The 22,157-nt window shown below is 48.2% G+C and overlaps 1 protein-coding gene across 1 annotated transcript in view; it reads right to left on the reverse strand.

The window, feature by feature from the left end:
* LOC144142514 (nose resistant to fluoxetine protein 6-like) overlaps positions 1 to 22,157 on the reverse strand; it is a 142,590-nt gene that overhangs the window by 97,028 nt on the left and 23,405 nt on the right. The window contains exons 2-4 of the mRNA XM_077674082.1: positions 16,306 to 16,517; positions 12,821 to 12,932; positions 11,092 to 11,176 (exon numbers count right to left, since the gene is read on the reverse strand). Of these exons, the coding sequence (XP_077530208.1) occupies positions 11,092 to 11,176; positions 12,821 to 12,932; positions 16,306 to 16,517 (409 nt within the window). The remainder of the gene's footprint in view (positions 1 to 11,091; positions 11,177 to 12,820; positions 12,933 to 16,305; positions 16,518 to 22,157) is intronic.

The raw sequence follows: 22,157 nt of genomic DNA on the forward strand, positions 1-22,157 counted from the left end.
CTTCGTTATAGCCGATATCGCGCGGCTCTAGCGGTCTCTGTTTCGTTATAAAAAGAATCAATGTCACTGAAATAAAGCATGGCCAACCAAAGTTCTTATTTAGTTCGCTATAGCCGATAATTCGCTATATCATTGTTCGTTGTAACGAGGCTCAACTTTACTACTAAGGTCACTGTAGAACACAACCCTGCTACATAGGTCAAGCCACTTAACATCATCATCATCATCATCATAAACTTTTCCAGCGGATTCGTATCTCGCTTGCAGTGCCACCGGAGTCGCTACGTTGCGGTCCCCCAATCCCTACCTGCAGTTACCGATTGGTACGTATTTACCACATCAGCACCCTAAACGTATTGGTCACTCGGTGAATGGCTTTAAACATCCAAACATCAACGCACACAAATTAAGCACTCTTATTTGTCTGCTCGACTATCATATTTTGTTTTGATCATTTCCTTTCACTCAAACTTTTAGAACATTTCTCGACCTGAGATTAAGGAGCTTTCTTCTTTACGTAAAGCTCACTCGGTCCACGTGCTAAATTTTACAGGAAGGGCTGGTGAATTTGCTTCCCAGGGGCTCTAACAGAGCATGCTTTGTGTGTGTTGCAGTCCCATCATTTCTGAAGAATTACGCGCAGTTTTTTTACCAGAAAAGGGAGCACTACAGACGCGAACTTATTCAAAGCATGCGGCACCTTCACAAAAATGGGAGCGACCCTTGTGCGCTGCCACGAGGTGGCTTACAAGCTACACAAATGAAGAAGTTTGCAACACAGATTGTAGGCGGGCCAGTTGGTACATAACTGAGTCACAAACAGCGGACGAACGAGACGATAGGAAGATCACACAGCGCCGTGTTTGTGTGATCTTCCTATCGTCTCGTTCCTGCGCTGTTTGTGACTCAGAAGAAGTTTGATATGACAGCCAGTTGCAATGAGAACCCGAGCGTCAGAAAACTCGGGGAAACGTTCGCAGTGCGGCTGATGGTCTTGCACAGCGGTACGCTACTATAGACTACCGCGTACGATATTGCCCGCACTGAAACCACAGCACAAAAAACTCTTCACTGAAACGTAAGCGAGACACGTCAAAGTGTGCACACCCCTCCGCCAACCACTACTGCAAACCGACAGTCTAAGCGCAACGACCCGAATTAAATAAATAAAACTGACCGTGCAGGAGCGCGTGGCCGACGAATAGCAGACAAAAAGAAAACCCACTGGGCTCGTTTGGCTTGTTTTAGTTATCTTTGATACCACTGCACCAGCTAGCGCTGCTTTTGATCCTGATTTAAAAGGAAGTAAAACTGGCGCCAGTGACGCTGACCACGGGCAACTTGTTACGTGGAAAGCCGGTCGTGCTTGCTGGGGGTCCGTGACGAACGGCTCGTCTAGTGGCTCTCCTTGAAACCAGGGGACCTTATCAAGCTGCGGCCAAGTGTGCGCAGTCCTCCACTACAGTTTATACCTTTAAATAATGCTCTGTCTGGACCAAGAGAAAGCGTTAGACCTGGATTACTGCCCCGGGCTATTCTGCTGACACGCGCACCAAGGCCAGTTTGTTTTCATCACGTCAATGACCATTGAGCTCACTGGGGATCGGGCGCTGAATCCGGTTCGTGTTCAGTTAACACGTGCCGAAAGCGCAAGCAAAATAGCAAGAGATCTTTGGGGTACCACACCCGAGACGTGACTTGCGTGTTTGCGGAGGTTTGTAAACTGTGGCTTTGGGTTGGTTGCTGGTGGTGAAACATAGCGCAGCTTTAGTGCGCTGAAAAGTGCAAGGATCCGCCCACCCGACGATTTACATCCACTGTCCTAGTCTAGTTCACATGTATATTGCCGCGCTTTGCAAAGCTGTGTAGTAGAGGGTTACGCAGGAATTTAGACAACTTGGCTGGATTTAACCCACCCCGGCAACTCGGCTTTTGAAGCGCAGCCGCAAACTCGCATTGCCGTTTCACTATTACTGAACTATTAAGCGTAAAGCAAAGCGGAAAACAACGCGTAAAAATTAAACTGATGTTTAACGAAAATAAGGAATGAAATATTTGTTTACGTAAGCAAGAGACGCTTCCGAAACTGAGTTCAGTTTTAGTTTGGCTGGAGCCGAATTTGCACTTTAAGTTATCGTTATTCTTTCCACGTAAAATTATTAAGTTACGTTACAAATTTACATTTAGAAAATTCCGAAGTTACATTTGCGAGAAACAAAACGCCCATAGAAAGTCCCCGGGTGTCAGAAGTTAATGTTAAAAGGTGCAGAAATTCTCTAAATCGGCGTCCAGAGAGAGGTCGTGCCGAGATATTGCCCGTAGTGGGGCTTGAATAACTGCCGGCGTCTTTTTCTTTCGAAGATTGTAATCAAGTTGGAGTTGTACCAATGCACTGTGTGTGGCGTAGTGACGGGCACCCTTAAACTGGCGAAGATTCTAAAACCGTTTTGAAATGACTTCAGATTGAATGATTCATTGTAGGGTTTAACGCGCCGACGCAACGCAGACGATGAGGCACGCCGTAGTGGAGGCCTCTGGATTAATTTTGACCCCCTGGGGAACCTTAACGTGCACCGAAATCTCTTACACACGGGCGTCTTTTTTTTATTGCTTTTCGCCTCCATTAGAAAAGCGGCCCCCGCGGCCGGGAATCGAACCCACGACCTCGTACTCAGTAGCGCAACGCCTTAGCCACTGAGCCACCGTGGCGGGTAAATGACTTCAGAAGAGCTTTTTTACGTTTTAATCCGTTCAAGCTACCGCTACCTTTTCCAAGGAGATTTGCGTTAGGATTCCACGAGGCTACCTGTTCGGGGATCATTGCCCATCATAGATACACAAGAGAACATTTCCTACCAGCACATGCCTCAACCACGCGCCAACAGTCCACCACATACCACAGACTAGAAATTCAGTCACTCCCTAGTCCAAGACCATAGCTAGCATCCCACACCACCAACTTTACCGTGTTGCATGTCCATATTGTCGCATCTCCTCTGCCGCACGTCAACACATCCTATTAACATCCCCTTCGATCCTGTCGGAGCGCAAGCGCCTACAACGATCTTCAGCAGCATAACCTCACTTTCGTCACGGGTAGCGCCCTGACTGACCCCTTCCTGCAAGAATAACTGTGCCTCCTAGTGGAGGAGGAGGAGGAGGAAACAACTTTTATTGTCAGACAGAGCGCATTAAGCGCCCGATGGGGTGGCTCCCTCTTCACGGGTTCCATATGCTTCCAGGGCCGCCTGGCCCCTGTGGATCAGTCGGAGCTGGTCTTCCAGGGAGGGGCTGGATAGCAAGATCTCCCATCGCTCGTCAACGGTGAGGATAGTAGGCGAATTACTTATGGGTATAGGTGGGGGGCGGTCTTTGGAGAAATTGCACTCTCCTATGACGTACTGGAGAGTGCCTAGTAGATTGCAGTGAGGGCATCTGTTCTTGTAGATTTCAGGGTACATTTTATTCTGGAGGCAGGGGTGAGGAAAGGAGCCTGCCTGTATTTGCCTGTATATTGCTTGTTCTGCTCTAGTCAAGGAGTGGTGGGGGTGTGGGAATGTCTTCCTACCGTCCCTGTAATATTTGACTATATCTGTGTAGCTGGTGATGGGTTGCCATCCCCTTCCCTCCTCCTCGGTGGCCCGGGAGTTCAGCGCTCGGGCCTGTTGATGAACATATTCGTTGCCCTCAACAGAGGAGTGGGCCGGGACCCAAACTAATTCGATCTTTTGTTTAGGAGGCCTAGCTTTTTCGAGGAGTTTTAGAGCCGCAAGGGACACCCAGCCAGATCTGTAGTTCTTGTACGCAGCTTGTGAGTCCGTAACGATCTTGGTGACGTTAGGTTGCAGGAGTGCGAGGGCTATCGCCACTTCTTCTGCTTCCTCTGAAGATGGAGTGTTGATCGATGCGCAGGTGACCAGCTTGTCCAACCCGGTGACCACGACCGTTGCCCTTGTGGAGTGTTTGGGCAGGGAGGCGTCTGTGTAGAGGACAGTGTCGTCTTCCTCCAGGGTCCTGGAGAGGGCTCTGGCCCGGGCGTCGCGCCGTCCGGCGTGCCTTGTGGGGTTCATGTTGCGCGGTAATGGTTTGCTTTCCATCTTCTCAGTCCACTCTTCGGGTAATTGGCCGTGACAGGTATAGTGGGATTGCTGCCATCCGATCTTGCGGAGGACGCTTCTGCCCGCCTTGGTATGGCTAAGGCGGACCCTTTGATTGGACAGGTGGGCTTCTATAAGCTCGGCTACTGTGTTGTGGACTGCCATTTGTAGTAATTTTGTTGTGGACGAGTTTGTGGGAATACCCAGGGCCTGCTTTGTGGCTTTCCTGATTATTGTGTCAAGTTGTATTACATCATTTTTCAGGAGTTGCATATACGGCGCTGCGTAGATAATTCTTGAGGTAACAAAGGCCTGAACGAGGCGCAATGTGTCTGATTCTTTCAGACCCCTCCGCCTGTTGGCCACTCGCCTGATCATGCTCAAGATCTGGTCTGACGCGAGCTTGATTTTTCTGATCATAGCCGTTGCCTTGCCGTCTGCCTGGATCAAGAGGCCTAGGATCCTGAGTTGAGGTACCGGAAGGATGCGGATCCCTTCTAGAGTGATTCCAATGGTTTCTGATCGTTTCCCTGATGTACGTGGTCTAACAATGGTCAGCTCCGACTTTTGAGGCGAACAGCAAAGGCCACAGGCCTTCACATAGCTGTTAACCGTCTCAGCTGCTTTTTGGAGCGTGTCTTCGATCCATCCATCCGATCCTGCTCTCGCAGTCCAGAGGGTGATGTCGTCGGCATACAATGCATGTCCCAGGCCATCAATGGACTCGAGAAGCTTGGGCAACGGCAGGAGAGCAATGTTGAACAGGAGTGGGGAGAGAACTGAACCTTGCGGTGTTCCTCTATCCCCCAGTAAGATCGGTTGGGATGTCTTCTCTCCTATTCTGATCATGGCCGTTCGGTTGCTAAGAAAGTCTCGGATATAGTTGTACGCTCTCACTCCGCAACCCGTGTTGCGTAGGTTGCGGAGGACACTATCATGCGTGACGTTATCAAAGGCACCTTTGAGATCGAGCGCTAGTATCGCTCGGGGCGCCTGTTTCGTTGCCCGCTTGATTACTAGCTCGTTAAGTTGTATGAGAACATCTTGGGTGCCTAGGTGTTGCCTGAAGCCATACATTGTCTCCGGCATCTGGTCGGTGGCATCCAGATGTCGCTGCAACCTCTTGAGTACCATACGTTCCATGATCTTCCCCACGCAGGACGTGAGGGATATCGGTCGCATGTTGTCAATGTGAGGTGTCTTCCCAGGCTTGGGTATGAAGCGGACTTCTGCCTCTTTCCATTCCGGTGGGAGTTTGCCAGTCTCCCAGACTTGGTTAGTGTACTAGTGGAGGATACCGCATTGCCCTGGTGTGATGCGCTGCACCCGTGAGGACTAGCGCAGGGACCATTGCTCACCCTTGGCAGTTTTCCAAATACAGCTCTCTCTCTCTCTCTCTCTCTCTCTCTCGCTCGCTCGCTCGCTCGCTCCCACACTCGGAATTTTTAAGAGTATATTATACAGGGTGTCCCAGCTATCATTCACCCGGATTGAAACAGAAGTGCAATGGCGTTACTCGAATAAAACGAGTGCAGAATGTTTGCAGTACTGTGAAAAAGTCGACAGTAATTTTTTCGTTAAGAACTAATTCATTAATTATAATTATTTAACTAGAGAAGTAGTCTCCTAATCATAAAGTGCCAATGAGGCACTTGTAATTACCAATGTGAGGCCTCTAACGTCGGTATTTTCAGCGACCAACCAATTTCGTACTCATTTATTCAGACTGATAACGATACCCGCGAAATATGAAAATTACCACGTGGCGACGCTCCCGCCCGCCTCGTAAAGCACCGCCTTCAAATAAGCTGATTGAAAGCAACTGCTTTGCCTATCACCCGCCCGAAGAGAGAGCGCATCACCTTGATAATGGCATGCATGGATGGAGCAGCAGCAGCAAGTTTCGCAGGGTGTGTGTGACAGATAAGGCAGAAAATCAGTCGCGATTTCATCATTCTTTCTTTTTTAAATTTCATTCTGTCTAACTCAGAGGCTGTCTGTTTGAGGGCATTGCTTCATAAGGCGGGCGGGAGCGCCGTCACGTGGTATTTTTCATATTAACGGGATTTCTTTATCAGTCTTTATCTCCTACGAACGGTTTCTTTATCTCCGAAAGACGGCCATTGCTCGGACGCAGGGTGGTACGCACGTCGGCTCTTCCGTGATTCTGTGCAAGCAGTCGGCGGCCGGTGTCAACGTCCAATCGTCACAGCGCAAACCAGGCCCAAACCGCTCGATTACGGGGGACAGCTGACACAGGGCATTAAGCCATGAGGCTGCCACGTCTAAATCTCCCACTAACACAACGGGCATGTCATCCGTAGCGGCACGAAGTCCTGCTGCGCGTGCACGCCCATCTATTTAAACCCCCGACCCGTGTAGGCATAATCCGGGGTCCGGTGGTAGGCGCGTGTTTAGGGGTGAAATACACGGGCGAAAATGTCGCGCGGAAAGCCTTTTATGCTAAAAACAGTTATGGGCTCAGGTCGGCGTTCAAAGCGGGCAAGTTGCTCTGGCAATGCCTGATAAGGGCGCTACCGTCGTTATCAGCCGATTGCGCAGCTTGTGAAAGAGGCATCGGTGGTGGCGAGGGGAATAGCAGTTGTGAAAGCGGTTCGGCCGTTTTGTTGCAGCGTTTATATGATCACGGTGTTTCATTGAGGCGGAGTACATTATTGCCAGCGATAATGCGCCCTGCTTCAGTGAAACACCTAATCACATGTTGTTTCTTCAAGGACCGCACCAAAGACGGCGTCAATATTGTAGCTTGTTGAAACAGACGTACGGGCAGCTGAGGGATCAATACGGTATTCTATCAAGATGATAGCTGCGTGAAATGAAGCTGGGGTGGTGGAAGAGAGAACTTGCGCAAGAGGGCTATCAAGAGAGGCCGTCAAACTTGTTCAGCCCTCTTGAACTGGTTCAGATACGTTTACGGTTGGTTTCGGCAGTCCACTGCGAATAAAAGCGGGCTGCAGCAAACACGCTTCGTTGCGGGCTAATGAAAGATGACTCAGTGGGAATACAAAGTTCGTGAGATGTGCCGTCTGGAAGGAAGAGAGGAAAGAATATGATCAGTTTTCTCTGGCCGCACGTTACTTCGAAGTGGGTTGGACACACGTCATACATGAGACACCGGCCACACGTTTAAGATTCACTGGTTAACGGCCGGTACGGATTGTATCGGCGGTTTTTTAGCAATAAGGTTTTGGGTAGTTCAATGACTAAACTTGCTTTCTTTTAACAGTTTCGCACGGCATGCTGGCGGATGTTTGCACTTCTTCGTAATGGAACGCCTATACCTCATATGAACGTGGTTAACTCTTCAATAAAAGCATATGTACATTAAATGTTTTTTCTCTTCCGAAGTGGCAACGTCCTGGCGCAATTACAGCCAGAGCGATGGCTCGGTGACTGCTTCGCTGAGACTTCGGTAACTACGTAGTCTGTTTAGAAAATTCGTGGTGAGGCGCGCTGAAGTGGAGCACTACGGATTTCCTTGAATCACCCGGAAACCCTTAACGGGCTCGAAATCTCGTTACCCCGGTGCTTTCGTTTTTCGCCTCCACCAGAAAAACGGCTGCCGTGGCTGAGATCGAACCTGTATTCTTGTACTCAGCAGCACAACTTCCTATCCACTGAGCCCCCGCGGCGGGCGTGTTACAGTAGCGGTTATTGTTGATTAAAGATGAAATTTACAAATGTCCAATTGTCCGAGTCTCCGATGCAGGTTAAATGATAAATGAATCGCTTACTGTCCATTAAGAGGCGTCCTATTCCCCAGGTCGCGTGCTCCGGACCACCGGAGTGTCAGCGCCAACTTCCGTTTTTTTATTCCGATTTCGTACTTCGGAGTAAACTGGGCAACATAGTGGCCATTTGATTGGTGCAACACATTAAACGGAGAACGACTAAGCTGGTCGCGGACGCGCGCTCCACGCTCCAGAGAAATGGGAACTATATCATACTACATTAGCGGTGCAGCCAAGTCCCCCACTCACAAGATTCGGAACGTCGGCCCTTTTTGCCTCGCAGTGACTGCTCTAACGTGCGCTTGCTCTCTACTGCTAGCAAGGTACTAGCATGCGTCACTTCTAAATAACTTTACAATCCTTTCCAACAGAAAGTGCTTAGAAGCTCAACAGCTTTCTCACATCAAAACTACGTCAAAAGTGTATCAAAACGTTCGCTAAAAGTGCGTCCAATCGACCGTCGAACCTTCAACGACCGAAATCACAAACGCAGAATAAACCCATACGACGATTGTTCGCGCACCAAGTAACAGCATCCACGAGTAATCTAAATGTATACCGATACGTGGTTTATGAGATGCTATTGTACTCCTTCTCCGTGATCGATTCGTGTATTGTCGTATCCAGAACCGTTCCTTTTTCGCGATTTCCAAGTGTCAGTTTTGACAGAATGGAAGCCCGGTTTCACGCACGCGCCGTGTGTCCCGAGTTCTTATCAGAACTTCTCGGTCGGCCAGTCGGTCTACGGGGAAATGCATTAGTTTTCTGTCAGGACGCCATCGGCCTCCCTAGAAAAGCTTTGGCTTTGTTGAGCATTAACAATAAGCGCGTGAGGGAGAGCAGCATGTAACAGTAGGGGAAAATAAAAAAAGAGAGGCACGGCAGGTCCGCAAGCGTGAAGGCCTACCAACAACGACAGCTGCACATAAGCTCGCTGAGCATGGTTGCAGAAAATGTCTTGTCCGCATCAGGCAAATCAGCGCTTAGGGGAATGGGGTAGTTATTCATCGTTAATTGTTAGAGCAACAGATTCCAGCCCATGGTGGGATAACTGGCAATGTGAAAGCGGACATTGCTGCATCCGTTGCGCATAAGCATCGTGCATCGGCAATATCCCCACCATTGTCCAGGAAAGGTGCATCTGTCCTTGCATCCCAGCGTGGCATGGAACATGCAGCATGCAGGCTGGGATAACGTATCACGTCATTTCGCGCCGCTATCTTCCATCGATCCCAACTGCTAATTCAAAATGCCACCAGGACTCTCCGAGCGGGTAGAAGCAATGCGTTTGAATGTTACATACACGCGCAACTTCCTCTTTAAGATGAAATAAGCTATGTCGCCACTCTTTGCACACTGTGATATGCGAGAAACCCTCCAGCACCTTCTCTGTGAATATGCTTGATTCAGTGCTCAAAGAGTATCACTCGCAGTGTGTTTGGGACTGGCGCTTTCGGTGGACATTCAGCTAAAGGAGGTTTAGGTCCGTGGGCTTGTCCCAAACGTGCTTTACGGGCTACAAAAGCTCTGATACAGCACCTGCAGCACACAGCTCTAGACCAGTCGCGGTTGATAACTCGCTGTTTCTGTGCGCATCAAGTTCTTGAACCTCATCGCCATCATCTTCATCACGTCATCAACTGGCGTAGCAAGTTGATGACGTGATGAACCACTTTCCCTCCCACTGCTTGGCCTAGCATGTCCATCCTCTCCACGTTTCTGCGCAGAGTTTTGAGTGACGCCTGGCACTGATGTACAGGGGGGATTAAAAGAAATACGAACAACGGAGCACACAGCCTCCGCCGCATGCCGCACCGTCTGGCAACACTGTCAGTAAACTGCGCGCATGCGTAGTTCTTTCAGAGCGTTTGAGAGTGTGGCCTACTGTAATAATGTAGGCCACACTCTCAAACGCTCTCGAAGGAGTGCGCATGCGCGCAGTTCAGTAACTTGCAGCCAGACGGTGCAGCATGCGTCGGTGGCTGTGCGCTCCGTTGTTCGCATTTCTTTTAAGCCCCCCTGTACGTCAAGGTTAAACAGCCCCACTGTTAAAAGCGCGTGGTGTCGTGCTGGCGAGCGCAACGCGCATTGAAAATGTCCCTTTTCAATTCTTATTCAGTAGCAAAGGTGCTTAATTTTCTTTCCAACACAATTACTTTGTATTACTTTGTGTGGTGATTGGTCCCTCGAACATAGTGTGCGGCAGTGAAGTCACAACAGCCACTGTCATGGGCGCAGGCACACTGACCAATAGGTCACCCGCTATACTTTGTTTCAGCGCTATCGACGCGGCCTCTCGTGGATGTAGATGGAAGTTCATCCGTGTAGCTGCACCAGGTGGTGCCAATTACCGCACTTCCTCGACCCTTCACATAACAGTTACCACACCTTGTTTTAATTCTCGTCGTGCCGTCGCCACGTAAAATTTCATACAATTGTATGAATTCATGCAATTCTACGAAAGTCTATGGTAGGGCAGTTTGTGTAGCCTTTCGCTGCTAGATACTACGGACAGTGCCTTTTTGAGAGACAGAAACGTCAGTTGCAATTGTATATTTTTATTCAACACATCGTTCGTCGTTGAACAAAAGGTGAAAGTGTTATTAATGTTGCGGAAATTCTCTCGAAACAAAGGGGTTTTCATCCTTTTTTGGTCCATTAATTCAACAAGTTATTAGTAATGGTCAAGTACCCGCCGCGGTGGCTCAGTGGATAAGGCGTTGCGCAGCTGGGCACGAGCTCGCGGGTTCGATTCCCGGCCGCGGCGGCCGCTTTTCTGGTGGCGGTGAGAAGCAAAAACGCCTGTGTGTACGAGATTTCGGCGCACGTTAAAGATCCCCAGGTGGTCAAAATTAATCCGTAGCCCTCCTCTACGGCGCACCTCATCGTCTGCGTCGCGTCGGCGCGTTAAACCCTACAATAAATCAGTAATGGTCAAATATGTAGGATTCTAAAAATTACTTTATTTTCTGCTGGCTGCTCAGACTTGCAAGCACGCAAGGAAGTCGGTCCGCAGCTGTCTTTCAATCAGCATTTAAGAGAGTATTTGGGCACATCGTGCCTCGAGCTTCCCTTACCGTATATGCTTCTGAGTTCTTAGTGGAGATTTGCTTCTCGGTACTAATTCTGCATCCCATTTTCCAGGCCATGCTTATTCTGTTGCAGAAGTTGCTGGTAGATATTACTTCGTGGTAGTTGAACCGAATTTCAACACTCCCAGAATGCTAAAAATCAAGCCTTACGTTATTGCCTTCTGAGCTTCTGTCCACGGTTCAGGCTGGCTGGTGGTGCAGTGGGCGACTTCAATGTTGATGATTGAAGGCTTCACTAGAAAGAAAAATGGCAGAAGGAACAAAAAAATATCTATTTTATCAACAATTCAGACTCGGAGCTTCGCTTCATACCGCAGGTGTAGGTTCGGCGCCTTCACCCCCCACACGACTACAGTTTCAGAGTTCCCTACCAGCTTTCATTGTTCTTCTCATAGGCAAGAATAAACGCCGTACCGAATGAGTACCTACGACCACAAGGAATAAATAGGTACATTTTAGGTGGTCCAGAAAATGTCTTTCAAGCACGAAGCAGTTGTTGACTAAAAGAAGTTTCGAGAAGTAGTAAATTACTACTGAAAACTGCGTGATTTATTTGCTTTTGTAAGTCCTTTTATTACTTTCGGTTCCGGCCATTAATGACGGCCAACTCGATTCATTATCACCCCCAGCGGAGCAGGATGCCGTGCCAAGATAGGAGGAGAAATTGCCCATCGCACTAACGAGGTGGACATCGATGATCGGAGAAAATCAAATACAGTTTGGAAATAGTGTTTGCGATTTCGTTCTCCAATGATTCCCCTTAAAGCCAGGCCATAACCACTGATCGGGGAGGTTGCAAATTACTACCTAATTACGCTAAGAGCTGCGAGGTGTGTGACGCACTCATGTGACCTTAGTACAAAATCGTTCTCGCGCGGTACACGATACATCGTACACCCTGCACACTGGACACCTAAACTTTCTAAAACAACAGTGTGGGGGAAACTCGATCTTGGGAAGGTAAACCCGGTCCCACAATCCGAGCATGTCTCTAATGATTGAAGGATGAATTTTCATGACAGCTTGTAAAGGAAGGAAGACTACCAGAGATGTGTGCATTAATTGACCAAAGTAATCAGCAGTGTGTGCTGGAGAGCCGCAATATAAAATCCAGAGTATACAGGTCTTTCCGAGAAATCCCGTTGTAATTACATCAGTTTAAAAAATAGATATTCGCGTGCGGCGGGAACGGCGTGCTTTCATTACAGCTTCACTGTTATTTATCTCGCAGTATTAATATTATTAGGGGTGTTGAGTACCACATAGTTGACGACCTTATCTGAAGAAGCAAATGAACAAGCGGCAAGTTTCGCATATGCAGGACTGAAACCGCTAAAGGGGGAATTTTTTAAAACGTGTTCGCTTTTAAGTTGTACCGGCTTTCTCTAGGTTCTTCAGATTATTGGATTAAACCCACAGAGATAAGCCCGGGCATTCATGAGCAAAAACAGGACGCGGTTGCTTCCGATCAATCCGCAGGAAATAATGTTGTACGTACGCTATGTAGTGATGCCCACACGAAAACAACCTCATGTGCAACCCCTCTCACTGCATGTGCCTGCCACGAATGCGACATGCAATAAGACCAGTGTGCAACGCTCCTGCATGAACGACATGATGGTAGAATTCGATTCGCCAGCAATGGTATTTTGAGGACGTTTTGTTACAGTGCGTTCATTCCCAGTTTGGGTAAATGTGCCGACGTGTTTTCTTTCGCTATAGCATAACGTTTGTCTGTAGAAAATACGTGGTTTACGTTTTCTTTATAAGCCTCAAATTTTCTTTCATGGCCCGAATGCGTACTTTGGTTACGAAGTGTGCATTCTCTATTTATTACAATTCATTTCACACAAGCGTAATATTTGTGAAGAAACATTACCGGTGTTGATGAGTGCCTGCAGGTCACGCTTGTCACAGTCGTTGAGCAAGCAGATTCCTAAACGGCCCACATGGAGCCACTCAAGATAAATGTACTCCTTGAAAGGTCGTAGCTGCAAAAAGAGGGATTTCGAACTTGTGTATTTTAATGCACACGCTACCAAACAAAAGGAAGCGGTCGAGGGTGGTACCTTGTCACCAAGGAATACCATAAACAAATGTGTGTGCGTAGATCAAGGCAATGGCTGGTATTTAAATTTTGGGGGAGGGGTTTTTTTCGAAACTTTGAGGGGTGGTAGGTTTTAGTGCGTGAGAATATATCAGACATCTGTCATTTAGTGGGATGCGCCTAATTAAAAAAAGAAACCAGCAACCTGTTGTTGAAGTTCCTATTGGCTGCGAACGTGACTATGCGCTGTCGTAACGTTCCCATTGGCACGTGACGCATCCTTTATGGTTATGGACGGGGATATGCACTGTCAAGGAACGCAGTAATACGCACCGGCATGACGTCCTGGTTTTTTGCGACCGCGGGCAAGCGTCGCTACGACTCGTGCATTCATTGCGGCACTTCATTTGGGTTAACCTACAATGGCGGTGATAAAAGGTTGGAGAAACAACAAATCTGCATACTGGCTCACGAGTGGAAAAGGCGACGCGGATATGCGACTGCCTGAAATTGGGTCTACCTTCCCGCATCCCTGGCTAAAATCGTAACAGGTGCGCGCAGCTGGACGTTTTATGAGTTTAACATTGCTTGGTATCTCGATATTCCTCACCTTTATGTTACCTTAAGCGAAGCCTATAGTCTTTAGAGGCGCGATTGGCCAAAGCTCGCTCCACCAATCCTGCTTCAGCATTCAAGATTTGTGGTATCATAAATTGTAGTTCCAGAAAGCGGATGGAGCGGCGAAACCAGTTTAAACGAGTTTGATATTATCTCCGTTAATAAGAAACTGCTGTTGCTGCTTCTGCTGCTGAGAGTGGTAGATTTGTATTTCTGAATATCTGGTTCCGCGCGTAGCACCCCCTTCTACTCTACTTTCCTACACATGAAAAATATTTCGGCATTTGTCCTTTTCTTTTATATTACCATTGGCGACGCCCGTGATACGTATGTGGTACGGGTTGGGCTTTTATTGTACATTATAGCCGATTATAATTGGTCCCTGTCTGTTGATATAGGCCAAAAGGTTTATATATATTCTCACGTAGCGAAAGAGGACGCAGCTGTCTTTAAAAAAAAGCAAGTTTATTGGAGAGAACTTGTGCCCCCCTAATAAACCCCCAATACAAAACATAAGCAAACAAATCCACTGCATGCTTCGCGGAAATATTTAGTGTGCCTCTTTAAGAAGTCAGACACGTTCGAGAAAGCGGTATGTACCGCGGTTTTTAGGAGGGAGTTTGCTAAAGAAATCAGTTGTACAATTCGGTACCCAAACACATAGCAGGGGTGGAGGAGGAGGAGGAGGAGGAGGAGAAAAACAAACGGAAAGGCCGAGAGGTTATCCAGGCTTAGAACCCGGATTGCTACTCGACACTGGGGAAAGGGTGTTCATGGGATGAAAGAGAGGGCAGGCGAAACAGAGGGGATAGGAGCGGGGCCGCGCACACACTTTAGTCCCTTCGGGGGCACTATAGTCTAAATTCACGTGTGGTTGGTGTCTCTCCCTATGATGTTATTGGTTTCATTGGCCTTGGGATGTAAAGGTGCGACCACGCTTACAACCCTCCTTAGTGTGGCTGCAGAGACCAGAAAAAGTCGCGTGCTCGGAGGAATCGCGTCGGTTCTTCCGAGCGCGAGAGAAGAGAAGAGGAATATTCGCAACCATAAAGGGTAAAATGGCGGGAAGCATGTGGTTGCTTGCGCCGCAGTGGTGTACACTCACTTTACAAAGCGAAAGAGTTGTGTCCTAATTGGAATGGTTTGAAGAGTTGCACTTCGGGGAATGTAACCGAGGGTGCGGTAAACCTGTCGGTCAGCCCATTTATCTGCACATGGTAGACCTTAGTGACGTAGTGGGCAACGTTGAATTTTTTGTCAAGAGCTCTACCAATTCGGGTAAAAAGACACGCTCCCATGTCAATCAAGAGTTCCTGAGGTGCTTCGTGACGAAGGATGAAATTGTGCAGTAAGAAAGAAGAGACTTCGCGCACCGGAGCAGGTGATAGCACAGAGACCTCAGCGTAGCGCTTGAGGTGATCTACGCAAACGTCCACAGGTGCCACTCGATGACAATGGCCCATTTAAGTCGATGCCGACCCTGTCAAAAATGCACGGTAGGGCTGGTAAATGCTGTAACGTGGTCGTTAGTGGCTCAGGCGGACACTCCCGGCGCTACCACCCCTAAGGTTTGCGGATGAACTTAGTCGTAAGAGGTATAAAATCCTTGCCGAAAATACCAGTCGCAGTCGCTAGTGCATATTGAACATTCCTGATTGGGGTATAATGGATTTTAAGGGACGTGGAGTGTAAGGGGTGGTAATAGCACAGAACATTTCTCATCATGTGTGGCCAAGTTTCGACACCGCACGAACTGTTGTAAGTATTACCACCGCTGCCATGGGCTGCCAGCGATGAATCGCGGAGGTATCGCACGAACCACTTGGTTAACTCCATAGGGACCTCGGCTCGCAAGGCGGGCGAAACCGCCTTCTCCTCTTCCAGTTGGCGAATATAGCGGAGCATTAAACCATTATCGATCACCTGATAAGCCTTGAACCCATCAGCGTTCCCGGTGCCTATTCCGCCCCTCCCTAGGTTGCTTTGCACTCGCTGGCGCAGACCGTCTACCTTCGGACACTTAATGAGCTCTTCCTTATTTTCTACCTGCCCGAACGGCAGTTTCCTTTCTTCCCTTCTTCTCGGTGGGGGGTGGTGCGAAAAGTTGGTTCAGCGAGATGCCTCTTGCTCTTAGGCTGCCTGGCTTGACCTTCCTTCGGGCTCTGCCTCCACGATTCTAATAAAGTCCAATTTGTGTTAAATTAGAACATAGTCTGAGCTTATAAGACTATTCCTCTAAGGTGAGACATTACGTACGACGAGCTTCGTAGCCAAGATATCTCTCAGGAAAGCTCCACCACTAATTTTGTATCGTTTCGGGGAAAGAAAATACTCCCTCAACATTCAGTTTTTCTCACAGAACTTTAACGTGATGGCTGCAAATTTCCGTCTTCGCTGTAAATCACTAATAAGAGTGTAGGAAGAATGATTTCGCTTTTTTGCGGAAGGCAGGTGCGGCAATGTCAGACTCGGAGAGAGAGGCCGTGGTAGCCCCTAGAAACCTATAGCTCTTTTCCCAAGCTTCGCGCTGCAGCGTGGATCATACATGACTGTGAACTAATCCATGCAATGAGCACGTTTAGCTTACCCTAACATTCCTTGGCAACCTCCTTGCTGTGCCCCTTAGTGCAATAGACTATAGGTAACAGTGTACGCACATGCTGTTCATAAACTCCATATGAAGTCTCACTAAAACTCACCCTCGGATGCAAGTTTTCCAGTAAAGGTTCCATCCTTTTTGCCCAGGCACGACCGTTCTTGACGTAGAACATTAGCGAGCAGTACTGGCCCTGCGACGTCACGTGGCCGAATTCATCCAGCACCTCAGTCCCGAGGCATTCGTCGAAGGCGCCTATGTCACTCTTTGTTCCTTCAAATGCTCCTGTCGGGTATTTTCCCGATGCGTCGATCACTGCGTGAGAAAGATTAAGAGTGTCAGAAGCGCTTGGTTTATGCATTTTGAGTATAGCATTTACCCCATATATATATATATATATATATATATATATATATATATATATATATATATATATATATATATATATATATATATATATATATATATATATATATATATATATATATATATAAATGCCTAGCGAGGGCCTCTGTTCTGGCAGTCTTGGTGCCATAGGGAGCTACGAGGGTTTAGCGCTGGCCGACCACTCTCGACATGTCGTAGACACTCGAGTCACGGCCAGGGGGTTAAAAAGAAGGTCCCCTTCACCCCGAGTAGTCCGAGTGGCGCTGGCTACCACCCCAAAGCGCAGGAAACAAAAATACCTTAACATTAGTACCCCAGAAACTGGAGAGGAAAATAGCCCCGCCGGTAGCGTAGTGGTCATCGCACCAGACCGGTATTGCGGAGGTCGTGGGTTTGGATCCCACCCGGCGGGCATTTTTTCTCCACTTTCTTTCTTTGTTTCAAATTCTTTATCTGTTTCAATTACCTACCACATCTTCCGCTTTGCTTTCCGAGGCTTTTGACTGCCAACCCAGAGTTCTGTCTTATTTCAACGAGCCCCGCATTTCCTATTCTCATTCGCTACATGCATGGCGAGGGCCTCTGTTCTGGCAGTCTTGGTTCCATAGGGAGCCTAAGAGGGTTCAACGCTGGTCGACCACTCTCGACATGTCGTAGACACTCGATTCACGGCCCGGGGGTTAAAAAGAAGGTCCCCTTCACCCCGAGTAGTCCCAGTGGCGCTGGCTACCACCCCCAAGCGCAGAAAACAAAACTGCCTTAACATAAATACCCCAGAAAGTGGAAGGTGAAATAGCCCCGCCGGTAGCGTAAGTCATCGCACCAGACCAGTATTCTGGAGGTCGTGGGTTCGTATCGCACCGGCGGGCAGTTTTTCTCCACTTTCTTTCTTTCCAAATTCTTTATCTGTTTCAATGACCTACCACATCCTCTGCTTTGCTTTCCGAGGTTTTCTTGACTGCCTACCCTTTTTTCTGTCTTATTTCAACGATCCCCTAATTTCATTATATATATATATATATATATATATATATATATATATATATATATATATATATATATATATATATATATATATATATATATATATATATATATATATATGCTTGTTAGGCGAAGCTGTACCACTGCGCGAAAGAACGAGTGAGTAGTAGAGGAAACGAGAGGGAAGATGTAGATGTGAATAAACAAATGGATGAGTCCAACTCCACCCATATACAGTGGCAAAGAGAGGTTGTCGCGTCGCGCGGGCTCCCTTTTGGAACGTCAAACGAACCGTGCGAGGATTCCATGAAATCACTAAATGATCGTACGGGAGCAGTGCAGAACCTGCCGAACGTACACTAATTTTGCCGCCAAGATTACATTACAAATTTTAGCCCTAGCGGAAACTGAAACCTAATCGGCCTCCCCACACTTCAGCATTGGGGTGAGCGCTATTTCCAGACTCTGACCACAATTGCTTACTATTTCGGTGACTATGTAAGGGCAACCAAAGGTGGCTCATGGTAGCGGTGTCCCAGCGAAAACTTGCGAACTGTGCTGGAGCCGTATCCCACTGCCCAAATAAGAAAATCCTGGGATTTGTGGAGATAATAGAGACTTCTGTCGCTAAGCAAAATGACTGCGTAAGTTCTGTCACATAATTTATTTACACTTGGTTTGTCTGCGCACATCAACCACGTACGCTAGCACCTTGACGCAAGCTCTTCCGCAACTGAATCCTCGAGTATTAGGGTTCTGGAGTACACTTAGGGAGTAAGGTTCAAGATAAAGAGACAACATCAAGCGAGAGAAGAAGCATCCTTGCCTAACCGACGATCGAATAGGTATTGGCGCGGGAAGCTTTCCATGTACGACCAGCCGGATTGCTGTGGGCATAGCACGTATACGGATGCCGCAAATATATCATTGCCAGCATTGGCTTAGTGCAATACCTGAAAGAGGAAGGAGTGACTTACTTTTGAAACGCATTGGCTAAGTCAATCTGAACAAGAGGAACTTGCTCAGAGTTATGATTTATCCCACGTACATTCAAGTACAGAAAGAATGATGTGAATATTTGTTTGGATACTGCAATCTGCAAGTTTGGTATACGGGCCTACAGTTACCTCAACAACACACTGAAACCGATTAGCCAGAATCTTTGAAAAAAATATTTTATAATCGACATTGCAGAACGATATAGGTCGGTAGCCGGAAATACAATGCCTATTTGTAGGGGAGTCACGCTTCGTTATGAGCACAGTGTGAACACGATAAAAACTTCCGGCCGCTACTTAGTAGGCATACAGAAGAACCTAACAAATAACCTGGCAAAGGTGGTCCTGAAACCGATTGTAGAATTCCGCGGGCAAACCATCTTGCCCTGGTGTTTTGTGCTCCGGCAAACCATTTGCCGCTGGCTGAATTTCGTCTACCATGAAATCAGCTTCAAGCGGTAACTGCTTTTTAATTAAAATAGGCAACAATTGAACAAGAAGAGACGATACGCCAGGAGCTTAACTAGAGAGTGGAATACCTAAAGAGTTGGCGAAATGACGTTCAAATAAAATGCTCTATGAATCCAAGGAGTGTCAGTAACTGTCCCTGAATCGGCCTCTCTTTTCTACGGTTTCTTTTGACAGAGTGTGACACCTCTCGTCTAAGGTGTTTCTTCAACGCAAATCCTCCTGTGCCATCCCAACATGTTGCGAGTGGTGGAACAGAAGTTGCTGTCGTTGTTGCTCCTTTTTTCGCAGCACATGCCCACTTGATGAATCGGTACGGGATGGGAAGATTTATTTATTTATTTATTTATTTATTTATTTATTGATTGATTTATTTATTTATTTATGATGCCCCCAGGGCCAAAGGAGTGGAGGGGGGCAGGATACAAGTAAAAAAACAAGGAAAAGGTAAAATGCACTATCAGCTCATTACAATGTTAGCTATATCACAGGAAAAAATGCCCACGAACATAATAAGAAAACAGACGTTACAAAGCTCCTATATACACAATTCCAGCTAGAAAATTTCAGTAGTGTTCGTTATCACTGATAGATACAGTACCAGAAGGAAGGTACATGATTCCATGCCCTTCTAGTCTTAGGCAAGAAAGAGTGAAATAACTGCTTGGTGTTGCAAATGTCAATTCCAACTTCGTGGGCGGGATCGATACGATGGGATGGATAATGGGGCGCGGCGATAAACTTGTACTGCAGAACAGGATGATATTAGAGTTTGTGAAAAGGAATGAGTCGGGAAATTTTGCGCCGCGCCGACAACGGTGGGGAGGCAAGACTAGACATAGTGGCCGTAAAACTGGCTGTTCGATTGTAGTTTGGCATAATAAACTTAAAGTAGCTATTAACGCGATAGCGTTATTGGGTCCATTTTTTGATTCCGCCGTGGCTCCTAGCCATCCGCTATCAGCCGTGCTCATCAAGCGTCCACGGAAATACGTCACCTCTGCCACCCGTAAGCTACGACAGAGGCAGCAAGATTCGAGGCCTCCGCTGAATCGTAATGTGGCACAACGGCAACTGAAGTTTGTAAAGAAGGACAATGATACAACCGCGGATACAAAAGAAAGTACACGCGTTTTCAGCGGCTGCCGCGCCTGCGCTGTGAAGGTTGTTCTCTGTCCAGCCGGTGTAAGCATGCTCGGAAGGCACGTTTGCCAACCGGGCCGGCAACTTGCGCCATCACACCAAAGCGTGTTTCCGACAGAAAATTAAAAAAAATACAAATTTCTTATATCTCATGCGCCGAGCCGAGGCTACACCAGTGATACCAGGTGCACCGTAGTGGTAGTCCCCGGCATAATTATACTACATCAGGATCTGTATCGTACACCGAAATCTCAACACACTGCCGTTTTCGTTTCCTCCTTCAATCAGGGAAACGGCCGCCGTGGCCGGGTATCGAACGCGCGTCCGAACACCCAAGCAGTTCAGCGCCTTACTCACTCAGCAACTGCGGCGTGCTCTCCACCGGAAGTTCTGCCGGCACCAACATTGGGTGACCTAACTAAAACAGGGGTACAAGAAATTGTGCCGGTAACTCGGAAATCAAGAAGGCATGGATTAGAAGCAGTAAAGAAAAAAAAAACAATTAAGCCCACTCGCGGCCCGGCCAGAGCGGCAGCGCGCACTGCGTTGATACGGCCTTCGCAGCGGCGGCGAGAACGATGGATACCAGTCTCGACGTTAAGTTCCGCCGGTCTCCGCTTGGCGGCAGCGGGAGCCTACCCTTGCCTGGTCCTTGCGCGCTTGCATTTTTTTTATTTGCGACAGTATGCCCGTTGGCATAAATATTATGCTACAAGTATAGGTTAACTCCCGTTTCGCGAACAAACGCAAGAAGGGAGCGGTGGTGGGGTCCCCATATCCACCGATGGAGGTCAGGTGCTCTGCCAGGGTGGAGGCCTGTGCCTCGAAGGTGTCGTGTTCTGGCCGCTTGCAATGAAGGGCACGTCCACAGCAAATGTTCTGTGTCGGCATCTTGGGCAGGAGCCGTGCTAAAGGGGCAGCTCTGGTCGAACGGGGCATGGTAGCGTGGTGGCCACTCCCGGGTAACAGCGGGAGAGAGGGCTACACCAACACGAAGTCTTCGCAGCAAGACCTCCTCCCAGCGAGCGAGTCGGCTAGGGAGGTCCGTTCCACACGGTGGAATTAGAGCTCGTGTGGCGCGACGAAGATCTTCTTTCTTTTGTAAAAACTGTCCTGGGGTATCTAATGTCAGTAAAGGCAATGGGCGTGGAACAAATGCAGTGTGGCAGGCACCATCCGCCGCAATGTGAGCGGGAAGCGTATTTCGCCGGACCCACGAGAGCCGCAGAGGGCAGGGGTACGTATCCAGTATGTCATGAATGTCCCTCGAGATAGCCGAGTTGTTATTCACTCGACGTAAATCACGTATGGCCATCGTGGAGTCTGTATAAATTTGTAAAGTAGTACCTCCAGGGGCTTGATGAAGAGCAGGAGTTAGTGCTTGCAAGCCGTCCCGGATGGCCGTAAGCTCAGCCAGCATAGACGGCAGGGTGCGGTGTGTTTCGTAGAAGCACGTTTGACAGGCCTCTGGGTGGGAAGGACATTGTAGTGTTGTCGTCACCACGTAGTCCTTGGCCCCAGCATCCACAAATGCCTGCACCACCTGGGGTTGAGACTCCGCCGCCAGTTCTTGCGCGACCGCGAAAAGCGTATCAGTATGTCCGTTGCATCGATTGTGAAGTCGCGTTAGTGGCCTGTTGTCGGTCACCTGGTGGTATAGCCAAGGTGGCCTGGTAACGACGCAGGCTGGAGATGTGGGTAGTGAACGACCCATGTAATTTCCTAACGCCGCTGCCTCAGCAACAAAGGTGAGTTTATGCATGCGGGCGGACCGACGCTGATGGACAAGCTCATCCAAGGTGTTAACTTGAGCTTCAGCCTGAAGAGCCGGGATCGGTGTTATCCTAGGGAGGCAGGTAATTTCACGCATTGCGGCTCGGTTAACTGCCTCAAGTCGAGCCCACTCCGCCTGGCTCAGGTGTTGGAATTGTGCCTGGTAAACAAGCCGAGGCTGGAGTACAGACCGCACCAGTAG

Source organism: Haemaphysalis longicornis, unplaced genomic scaffold, assembly GCF_048455015.1.
Source record: "Haemaphysalis longicornis isolate Haplotype H1 unplaced genomic scaffold, Haemaphysalis longicornis Haplotype H1 scaffold_1, whole genome shotgun sequence".
NCBI classification, from domain to species: Eukaryota; Metazoa; Arthropoda; class Arachnida; order Ixodida; family Ixodidae; genus Haemaphysalis; species Haemaphysalis longicornis.